General features: G+C 39.4%; 1 protein-coding gene across 2 annotated transcripts; it reads right to left on the bottom strand.

Annotated features, from left to right (window-relative positions):
* Positions 1-839: 839 nt before the first annotated feature.
* EAF2 (ELL associated factor 2) lies at positions 840-11,881 on the bottom strand. 2 transcript variants are annotated; one of them, XM_083429611.1, is made up of 6 exons: positions 11,754-11,881; positions 9,533-9,627; positions 7,776-7,912; positions 6,983-7,131; positions 2,789-3,046; positions 840-1,581 (listed from the first exon to the last, which is right to left on the bottom strand). In XM_083429611.1, exons 1-6 carry the CDS (start codon positions 11,854-11,856, stop codon positions 1,535-1,537), a joined length of 789 nt encoding a protein of 262 aa, XP_083285737.1. In that variant the 5' UTR covers positions 11,857-11,881; the 3' UTR covers positions 840-1,534. The 2 variants fall into 2 exon arrangements, with proteins under 2 accessions (XP_083285737.1, XP_083285738.1); XM_083429612.1 differs by lacking the exon at positions 11,754-11,881 and adding an exon at positions 10,187-10,241.
* Between the last annotated feature and the right edge of the window lie 72 nt (positions 11,882-11,953).

Genomic DNA, 11,953 nt, shown 5'->3' on the forward strand with positions numbered 1-11,953 from the left:
GTACTGTGCATTCCAAACTCTCCTGCTAACATGCTCAAGAGTTCACAGAAGGCATTTTCTCATTTTGCTCATGGTTTTACTTTAGATCAGGTATGGGATACCTCCAGCCTGTGGGAACAATTAGGCCTGCCAGCAGTCCTAATTTGGCTCACAGGGCCATTTTCTCCTAGAGCTAAACAGAAGATAAAATATAAGCATGTGCAAGATTTACATGTGTCAGCTAAAAAGTCATTGTATACCATGGTTACCAAGTCTGACTTGGTATGCCTCTACCAGATGTATGCCACATCTAGATTTCTTACAATACTCAAATATAGAACAACAGCTTTCTGGGCTTATTTTAATGTTACGTTCTTCAAGGTCCTAGATGGCAAATTTGTCAAAGTTCTCCTCAACAATAGGTGCTGTCCTTGCAACCCACTCAAGAGATTGAAATAATGTCTCATGCATTCTTCTACAGTAGATTTTATCAAGGCATTAGAGAATGTATAATTTATCCTCTTATGAGGCAATCCTGGTCCTTGAAGAAACTAATTATTACCAAACAGATGACAATATTCAGATGTTTTGACATATTCCTCAGTCTTGCTATGGTAGATAGTTTCAAGCTTAATAATTGATTCTATTGAGGCGGTGAATTTTGTACTTTATATTTTTAATGGTTTGCCCATAACAAAGCCTTGATTAAATTATTGCATCCACATTATTGTGCTGTCAAAGCTCAAATAGCTCGTGGTTTTACTGCAGTCAGGTAATCAGAAACCTTAGTGTATGCTCTGTTAGGTTATAAAGAGGAAAGATCCATAGAAATGTTTCAAATAAAAAACACTAATCAAAAATGAAATGATAAATATTTTAATATTTCTTGAATTCCTATCAAAACTAATACATTGATCTTAACAGAATTTTAATGAAACACATTTGTGTTGTGCAGCATTCTATATTTAGCTAGCAAGATGCTGAAGCTATCAGTTAAGCCAAGTTTATTATAAAGGGGGGGAAATATCTAGTGTGAGAGGCTGCAAACTGGGAAACACAAGGAACTTCAAAATGTGTTGCTGTATTGTTCAAAATGTTAGATAGTGCCATGTGGCTGTTTGGCAATTTATTTCATAACATTGGCTGTAAGAAATAAAAACATAATGGGTTTCAACTGTTTGCTTTCTCTTACTTGTACATACACATGCCGACACAGGTTCTCAAATGAAATTTCAATCCAAAATGTATAAGCAAGAACTTCCTCTATGTCTAAGTTACACATAGTAGTTAACTGTCTGAAACTTCTAAGTACAGGAGGTAGTAAAAGCTAAACTCTGGATTCAGCTAAAAAGAGTAAGTAACAAACCCAAACATTTGGAAGAGCCATATAAAGTTATTGCAAAAAGAATGCTGATGAACTTGAACCACAACATCAGAAAAATTAAGTCAACTTTATTATCAAAGTTGGTGACATTCCTCTGTCTATTATCAGTTCATACGTAGTGCAAAACAAATGCATTTTCATCTTCATCCAGGGAAATGATGTCAACTACCTTCAGTCATCACTGTCACTTCCAGATTCACTCAACTGGAGATCATTCCCTAAAATTTTAAAAAAAGTCATGCTATCAACTCCAGATAACATTATTTTCCATGAAGCAGCAAATATCTCCCAGTACAGTACATTAGTCTCTTTGGTCTAAACATAAAGCTCCCATCAAACGGTGGATTCAGGTGAAAATTAAAAGTCATATTTAGAAGAAAACTATTATGATGAAGCAAATAGCACATTGGGGGAGGCAGTTTTTACCTGGAAATCCACACCCAATACCATAGTCCCCATCTGGATCCTACTTTCTATACCACCAGCTGCTTATTTTTGAGATATATTTTTAAATGGAGACGAGATCCAACCATAGATCTCTATTGCCCTATGGTCTAAATTCTTTATGCATCTTCCATGACCTCTGCATTATGCACATGGGCCACATAAATCTCATCTTTCAACAAACATTATCCAGCTTGGAAAGCTGTATTTTATTTTTTTATTGAAAGCGTTAGAGCAAAAAAGTTGCAGGAAATTTAACTGAATGGCAATAGAGATCACAGAAGTTAGGGTGGTTGTATCTAGTAAAGTAGTTCTGTTAGCACAAATATTTCCTTTTGCCACATGGAAACTCCCCTCCCCCAATCCGCTCCAGGGGGTGGGGTGGGGGAACACCAATAACAGATTTAAGAGGCATTGAAGGGTAGAGAGGGAGCAGAAGTTCCTCACTTTGTCATGAGGAACAAAGGTGCAGAACCACAAATGAAAGAGGTATGGAATCTGTGGCCCTCCAGAAGTTGCTGGACTTCAACTCCCACCAGCCCAAGCCAACATGGCCAATGGTTAGGGATGATGAGGGTTGTTAGATACCCCTACTGTACATAACACAGTTTTATTAGTGAATCTGATCTGGCCCTGTTGATTGGGCATTTTATTGCATTGAGAGTTAGGCACTAAACACTTAAGCAACTCCTTTTGAGATGTCTGAATGTCTCCAGAACAAATTACTGGTTTTTAATCCCACTGTATACAACTCAGCAGCAGTCAGTATCATCTATGACATTGTAAACTGCATAAGCTTTAATTTACCATAATCAGTGGTCAAAACAGCTTTTATCCCAGCTTCTGATCTAAACCTCAGGAGGTCAAACCCTCTTTACACAGACAAAGCTTAAGTTACATGAGAAAGTTATAAAAGTGTGTGGTTTCCTTTTAGATTCCTCAAGTATGAATCTCACAAGCTTCTCTGCTTCATGTACTTACGCAGTGTGTTCATCAAGTGGCCAGGGCCCTCTCGACTTCTGTGATATCCAGCATCTACATCTGGGAAGGCTCGCTGTGAGACAGTCATCATCGAAGGCTGTAGGTGTGGCATTGACAGAGGAAGGGGTGGCTTTCTCTCTTCATCTTCTGAATCACTAGAACTATTTTCACTGCTTGATGAAGAGGATGAACTCTTAGATTCAGATGAGCTATCAGAGCTACTCATCTGCTCTATAACTTTAGCTTCTGCTTTCAGCTCTGAAAATAAGATTTAAGTGGAAGGGAAAAGAATTTAAGAACTAACTTCATTACTTACATGATCACAATATTAAATTTTAAGAAAATAAAGTCAGAGTAGTATTTGGGAGTGACCTCAAGACAGTGAGCAAAGGAACGGTATTTATCTGTCAGTGTGGTATAATAGATAGTGTTGGAGCCAGGGTGAAATCCCTATTCAAGAAAGAAGAAGCAGAGAGGTCTCAACTGCAGAAAAAAGGAAGGGAAGAAAATTTCCAGCTGTACAGGAAACATTTATTTGATCTCAGCATATTTAGAATTTAATTATTCCTCAGGGGCATTCTTGAACTACAAGTTTAAATCCTGGTCTCCTCTCAGGAGGATTGAAATTGGTTTCAATTGGTTGTTCAACTGAGGAAGAACTCCATTCAAAGCACATTGGGCTCAATAAATAATTGCCTGCACACCTCGAAGTTTCTTTACTTCTTCAACAATCACTGAATGGCTTGATGTCACCATCTCTCAGCTTCACTCCACATAGTAACTTAAACTATAAAATAGGAGCAAAATGTATGCCTCCTGGGAAGACAAACAGAATAATCAATTCTGATAATCAATATTCTACTCCTTATGTATAAAGGTAACCTTCCCAAACTGGGCAGAGGTTAGGGAGGAGAAGGCGGCGATAAATTTAATTGCCAGGCTTCCCAGACTGCTGTATCACAACATCATTAGACAACAGGTATTATTCTAGCAGCCCTAAAATTTTAATCAAATTAAGGCCACAGCAGCTGCCACTTTTATCAAGGGTGAGTTGCTTATGTGACAGCTGATTTCTGCCACCAGCCACATGCTGATCCTTAGTCAACTTCTCCCACCACCACAACCAGTGTTTTTTTCAAGCTGTTACAACAATAGGCAAAAAAACCATTCTAGGCTCAGTGTCTGCTTGGTGGCTTCCATGTAGCTAGCTCATTCCATGGCATCAAATACGAAAGATAGCATAGCCTCAGAAAAAAATACAGCCAACACTGGCTCACATAGTGGTGGAAATGCACCCGTAAGATATCTAATGTCTCTCAGTATTTGCTTTATAAAGCCCTTACATTTTTTTATGGACATAGCTAAATAAGGTATAATTAGAAATACTAAAAGAGGGTTTACAGAATATCAGATTTTAACATACGATATTAATGTTAAAAAAAAATTGCCAACACTTGGACATTAATTGTTCTCAGAGCAAAATTCAGCACTGCTCATTTATAGAGATATTGATATTAGAACTTAAAGAAGTAAAGGACCCATGGTAAGACATCATGACAGACCCCGAACCAGTCCCAAGTCCAGTGTTGTAGTGCTCCTGTACTGTGTTATAGTCATTCCAAACAGAAGTGCTACAGCACTCCTGTTTGGGGCTTACTGTTTAGCCAGCATAATTATTATTATTATTTGTAAGTGCATTTTTGCACACAAAGCAACTTGCTCAGTAATGCTACTGTTCCCATGCTTCCGTCATGGGCCCTAGCACAAAAGCAAGTTTCTCGACGGGAAACTATCAGGTAACACAATGCTTTATGCATAATGATGCGGCTGCTAGAATGTGGGAAAACAGCTTTGGGATTTTGTGAGTCACTCAGAACAAGTTTTAAACCAAACTAACCAACCCTTCTAGAAGAGTCTCTCAGATTTCATGTGCCCTTGAACACCCTCCCCTGCAGCACTGGCTACTTTTTAGCAACTGTTCAAGGAAAGAAATGACAGAATTTTCTCATTATAGCTACAAAGAAACACCTGCATGAGAAATTCCATTTTTTGCACTGTGTACTCAAGGATTCAGTCCTAGTTATCAATAAACAGAGCTACCATCCGCCAGCATTAATTCAACATGTAACATCTTCCTTTCCGGCTGCTTGCCCCAACTTTTCAGCAGGAAGTTCAGCTGGCCAAATGAACACAGTATGACATTCTACTAAGTTACTTTTAAGCCACCAGAAGCATTTGTTTAGAGTGACTGCATGCAGAATAAGGTATTACCCATAATCCTTTCCTCATGGTGCACATTAGATTTTAAGGCAGCCATGTATTGCCAGTTATCTGGTCACCCAAGGCTCTGAAAGGTGTACCTAAGCAACCAGGATACTTTTTAAATTTGTAAAGTTTTTAGGTTAATGCTCTAAAAGAATCTTGCCCTCGGGGTTATGAAGGAAATCTTATAAAATATATGACTAAGCTTGCCTTAAACAACATATAGCAAAATGATGTAATCGGCAGGTTCACCTTGGGTAAGGAAATGAGACCATTTCAAGCAATTAAGGGAAGAAGACGAGGATGGGAACCTAATGATATATGTAAGCTGTCAGCAATCATTGGACTAAGATGGAAGGAAGACCCAAATGATAGACCAACACTAACAGAACAGTACACTGTTGTCATTAGCATTTTTATGTCTTACCATACTACTTTTTCTAGTGGTAGCTGGGATGGTAGAGATAAATAAAGTCAGAGCAGGGGATTTGTAGCCAGTTCTATGTGGAACAAACAATGGCTGAACATTTTCAGTATCTTAGGTCTGAACAGCCCATCAGCGATAACACAAAATATTAATATTTGCTCTAGTTACCCATCCCACAAGGACTTCTGTCACACTTCTTTCCACTCATATGTCTTTGTTTTTTCAAGGGATGGGCTCTCCATTTATGATTGTGAAACCACTTTTATTTGAATGTATTCATCCATAAAGAGAGCGAAGCCTTATGTAAGCAAACCTTGATAGTCGCTAAAATACAAGACTGCAAATGCTTCTGATACCTCTTCACACAAATAGTTTAGTTAACAACTATTGAACTGGAAGCATGTAGTATTAAAACTATTTGCATGCTCTCAATAGATGGCCAGACACTCGATCTAATAGAACCATACAATTGGAAGGGACCATGAGAGTCATCTAGTCCAACCTCCTGCATTGCAAGAATTTTTGTTCGACATGGGGCTTGAGCCCATGACCCTGAGGTTAAAAGTCTCATGCTCTACTGGCTGAGCTATCCATGATGGTTGTAGAGTAAGTAAACCCCTTTCTTCCCAAGTCAACACAGAAATGAAGCAAGCTGATGGAAGAGGAACAGAGCAATCCATCCTTCATCAGCCCATTGCATTTGGTTACCGGACACACAGGAGGCAACACTTCAATCTGGGCATCCATAGACAAACTAGTAGTGAAGAGAAGGAGTAATCCATTTCTTTGCTTCCAGCCTGCTGCACTTCTGTGCTGGATGTGGAGGAGGTGAAACCCCTTCCTGTGCTCAGGACAAAAACCAAACAGCTGGTGGAGGAGGTAGGCAGTACTTCTGCCAGCCTTCTGCATTTCTAGTCTGCAAATATTTGTACTGGCCTGCTTTTTATTCCTAAGAGAAGCTGGAAAAGGGATGGACAGTTCTGACCATCCTCCACCATCTTCTGTGTAAAAAGCAGAAGAGTAAAAACTTTTGAAGGCTACCATATTTAAAGGGCTAATTCAAAAGCTGACTGTGCCACTTTTGTTGTGAAAGAGACATGGCATTGGCTGGTTGGAGCCTGGTATTCATTACTTCAATATAGGGTTAGAAAAACTGCAACACAAGCATATTTCTCGCTGAGGTGGTAAATCTAAGTATGGGCTGTACCACTTCAGACTACAAAGGATTGGCTCCTGTAGTTGAATCCTCCTCCATAGAAAAAATGATTCCTTCACATAGAAAACTGGAATGTTAGGGAACAGCTAGGTTAGAACCTTCCCACCATTATGCATTCCTCTACATGCTGGGGCAGGGAGTGAGAGGGAAGCATTCAGTCATGTGAGCTGCAAAGACTAGACAAGCTTACCACATAAATGAAAATTAGGTCATGGACTCCAACCTCAAAACCTTCAAACTACAGAATAATTTAAGACTCTGAACAATATGAGATTCAATTACAACTTACCTCTTTCAATATCATCCATGGGAGAAGGTGGTGGAGACATCTTCTCTTTTGGTGGAGAACATTTAACACTATTTGGAATCTTATTTGCATTTCGAATTAGCTGTTGCTGTTGCCCAATACGAGACTGGACCTTACTGCTTCCTTCACCTCTGTATGAAAGGGTTGAAAAACAAAGTTGTATTTGTGAATTCTATAAAGCCATTTCTTTTGTTTCCAAGTAGTTTTAGAAGAACTGATTTTTCACCACTTTTGATGGATAATAAGAAAGCTCTCATGTGCAGTACTTAACAAATGCTAAGTCTGTGCAGGTTCCAGTGAAATGTTCTCCAAACACCACCCCAAAAATGCAAACAAATTGAACTGGGTGGTGATATCCAATGTTACTTTCTGAGTTGAAATCAATAGGCTTAAGGAACTAGGTCACAAGACAAACCAGGAGTAGTAAATCAAGAATCTTGGTTACAGATTCTGGTTTGTCTGGAGTGAGACAAGCCCTAGTTTCAACTTATTGTCAAATCAAACTACGGCTTAACCCCAGGTAGTATGATAGCAACAGGGCAGGGGGAGGAGTGCAGCAGCCGTGATCTTCATTCTGGGAACTCACACATATGCATGCTTGTGCAAAGCCATGGTTTGGCTTAGTGTTACATGTGAACTGGGTCGTTGCTTCAGTCTCTTTCTTAAAAGAAAGTAGCAGTCAGTTTTTCTTTTTCCTAATTTAGACAAAATTGCTTTTACTATGGAATTTTCATAATGAGTAAGAAAACAAGAGTGTTTCCAATTTTCCACCCACCTGGTTTTCTTCACAGTGATATTGCTACTAAGTTTCTCTAGTCTACATTCTCCAGTGTCATGGTTAATTATCAAGATGCATTCTTTTTGGTATGGCTTCTTGGAACCTTTGAAAACTGTTACTGGTGGAGTAGAACCCTATTTTAAATCAGAAGAAAATTACTCCTACTACAGGCACTTCTAGAACTGCTTTTTTAAAGAGTCTATTTCATGATTTAAAATCCTGCACTTTTCACAACACACTGTGCTAACAGCATGTATTTCATTATTATAAGAAGGCAGAGAATGAAGCCAGTTTTGCTACAGTGATTTTGCAGGACTCCAAGATTTATTACAAAATGCGGTCTCAATATGAAAATGGATTGACTTTTCATTGACCAAGTGGCTTTTTTTTTCTTTTTTAGTTCTTTCAAGGTTCCTCTCAAGATGCTGAATTCCATCCAGTTGCGAGCTCACTCATTCTCCTAACCTGTCATATAACCAAATAAAATTTCAACCAACTCCTTTATTAACATATTCTATCAATTATGAAGCGGTAATAAAAAAGCAAGTGCTTGTTGGCACCAGTAACCATCAATCACCACCAACAAAGATTGAACTATACTCCCTTCATCTTTTGTTCTTAAAATCTATACCAGAATATGTGGAAAGGGAAACTATCACAGACACTGTGCTTATTGTTGTCAGGGTTGCATACAGCCTTTTCCCAATCCATTTTGATCACTTTAACACAACCATTTGAGCTTTCTAGCCTGCCAATTATTTACTGAGGATATTTTTGGCATATTTAAGAAAATGAACATTAAGCTATCTCATAATAAGTTTCACAACATAGCCTCAAAAAAGTCACTCCTATCAGAGAATTGCAAACATCTCTCATGAAACAAAGATTATAAACACCACAAAATTGTTTTTGGCCAAATACTAGTGTGAATAAGAGAAATAATTAATGAAAATGAAGAACAGGTCAGGGAGGTGACAAGGCTTTTTTTTCCACATAAATATGACCATGCAGCTTACAACATAACAGCAAAAATATGTATCAGTACATCAGGGATAGAGAGACTCCAGCCCACAGAACTAATCAGGCTCTGTATGGGTCCTAGTTTGGTCTGTGAAGCTGTTCCTCCCACCTGTCCCATGACAGGCATCCTACTGTCAGAGGCAGTATGCTGTACCCAGTTACTGTACTGGGAATCACAAATGGGCAGGTATGGATGTGGTTCAAAAGAAACAACAAGGAACTGAAAGTAATCCTCTGATTGTTCCTTTGCAAGCAGGGTTCATCGACAGAGAAACCCACTGGGATCAGTTGCCCTAGAAAGGTCTCCATCAAGAACTCCCTAGTGCTGTCTGGGAGGCAAAGCATTTTGCAAGCAAGGATGTTATTGTGCCATCAGATGATTGGCAGGTGGATGGCTCTACCTATGTGTCAAAGCTACCCAAAGTGTGTGTGGCAGGGTTGAAGGAGATAAGAATCAATAAAGTGAACAGTACAGATATGCCTTCCTCAGTGTTGAACTCTGGTTGGCTGTATGACCATTGCATTTTAATGAAGTGAAATGATGATGATGATTTATAACACACCCAGGTGGATTTCCCCATCCACCCAGTAAATATGTGAAGTAGAATACATTGGTTTAACACCGGCACAACCATAGCATATGTTATTGCCACATTCTTCATGTATTTACAAAAGAGTGCCACAGTTTAAGAATCAGCTAGACTCCTCCCCTCAAAGGGAACAGAAAATCTCACCTCAATATTTGGCAGAGTTATTGTCACCTGTTCGCCTTTACCAACTTCAAGATCTCCTTCACAAGATGTATCAATGGATGCTGGTTTGAAATCATCTAAGTAAAAAAAGTTACAGTTACATATATTAGGTCATGTTTTTCACTACTCCCTTAATCAGTGATCCTGTCACAAGGCGAAGGTGAGGGTGCTGGATCATTCTGTTCATATCTTCTCTAATGCTGGTTTGCCTGCCACATTCAGTTACATTATTATCCAAAAGACTGCAAAATGTGCATAGACCAGAAGGTTTTCTTAATACCTATCATAGATTCACCACACGTAGGAGCTGTACAAATTCACCAAGATATGCTGAATGATTTTTAAATAGAGCACTGAAATTCACTTGCACCTAATTTTCAAGAGAAAATAATGGAAAACTAAGGTTCACGAACTTTCAGACCTAAAGACAAATATTGCCCAAGTACAAATGAAATTACCCCAAATCCTTGTAACAAGTAGAACTCTCAATAGTTACATATATAGTGATTTTAATCCTTCTACTGAAACACAGTAATGCTCTAAAAGATTAAGTTTCAGCTTTATTTTCTATTTTGTAGCCTTCTGCATTCTATTATGGTACAAAGAAACAGGATCTACCAAGAGTTTCTGACTTACCATAGGCATTAGTAAAATAAAATATTGAATTTGCTGACATCCAGTTAGGTCAGGACAATGTGACACATAACTTTTCTTTCTTTCTTTTTCTTTCTTTCTTTCTTTCTTTGCTTGCTTTAAAAACATACTGCTTTCTTGAAATATTTCAAAATAGTATACTAAAAATACACTTGTTACTGCCAGTTTGCTCTTGATCCTGTTAACTAAGCCTGTTAATTATTGACACTGTAACAAAGTGTTTAAGTTTTAAATAAATAGATCTCAAACTTCCACATGGCTAGGAACTAGCTTCAACTCCAAATTAACAGGTCTTTTTTAAAGCCAATTCAAACCCATACACTACTAATCTGAATTCCCAAGGGAGTAAACACCATCACCATTGGGCTTGCTTCCAAATAAGCATGTAAAAGATTGCAGTGTAAATGCAGCCATGTTTTAATGAGTTGCTAAGATCTCCTTTTGGCATTGTGTTTGTAATACTTATATTATAGGTTGTATGTATTACCCTGAGCTCCGTTGGAAGAGTGATACTTAAATTCATTAAAAGCCACAAATGCACGAAATATTTAGATATTTGAAAGCTAAATGTTGCCTACATCTAGTGAGCATGGAAGCCATGATTTCTGAGAGTGAGTGCCTGGCTTTTGCTCCTCTGTGAACTTAGAAGAGTTCGTGAGCATGAGATACATATATACATCACCTACAAAAAGAAGTGCATGGCTTTGTTTTATATTCCCTAGCTGCAATACCTTAAACAGTCTCTTGCCTTAATTAAAAAAAAATCAAACCCACAATAACCTATAGTTATGCTCATCTTTATATCATTGTTGTGGTAGAGACTGTCGTTGGGCAATACCTAGGCACTCCACTCATCCCCTAGGCCTCCTCTCTCCAAACACACCTAAATACCTCAGATCTCCCCATTTCCATGCAGACCTTCCAATTAGATTTGACAGGTCACCTTTGGTTTTCTTCGTCCCTTTTAAAAACACAATGGGTTCTTAAAGTTCACTGGATGTCACTGGATGCTGAATTTAATATTTCTGATAGGTTTAAAAGCATGGAGCTTTATCATATCGAGCAAATAAAGGCATTTTTTTTTTTTTTTAAAGCCTTATTCCTTTTTTGAACTCTTACAATGGTAGACACAGTGACAGCTTCTTTCCCTCAATTTGTTCGTGGTATTTGCGGAAACAACCCCCCTCCCCAAATTCCCGCAGCAAGTCCAAAGTGCCCGTCGCTTCCAAAATTTCTGACTTAGCTCTAGATGAAGCAGTTTGGTTCCTTTCCAAACAGATGCCAACCTTCCTGCTTCCAACATAATAGCAATGATGACGACGGCGATTAGCAAGTTGCCACCCATCGTTATTACATCTACACCAGCTATGAAGTTGTCGGGCGTTCACTTACGAAGGAGCCATCTCTCCTCACCCAAACTCTTCCCCACCTGGCGACGCCAACCTGGACGGGCTCGAGGCGCTCGCCTGCCTCCCTCCCTCCCTCCCTCCCTGCCTGGCAGCCCCTGCTGCTTCCCAGCCGGTGGCTCCACTCCACTCTCCTCACTCACAGCGCACGGTGTGGAAGGCGCAGCGCGGCTGCCTCTCGAAGCTCTCGCCCAGCAGCAGGGCGCGCTCTTTGCAGTCGAAGATCGGCGGGGCCGCCCCGTTCATCCCCGAGTCGCCCGCTCCTGTTACTCTCTCTCTCTCTCTCTCACCGACCAGCGCGCAACGGAGCCGCTCCACTTCTGGCCGCTGCCAGGCTAAACCA

This window comes from Podarcis tiliguerta, assembly GCF_965153285.1.
Source record: "Podarcis tiliguerta genome assembly, chromosome: 1".
NCBI classification, from domain to species: Eukaryota; Metazoa; Chordata; class Lepidosauria; order Squamata; family Lacertidae; genus Podarcis; species Podarcis tiliguerta.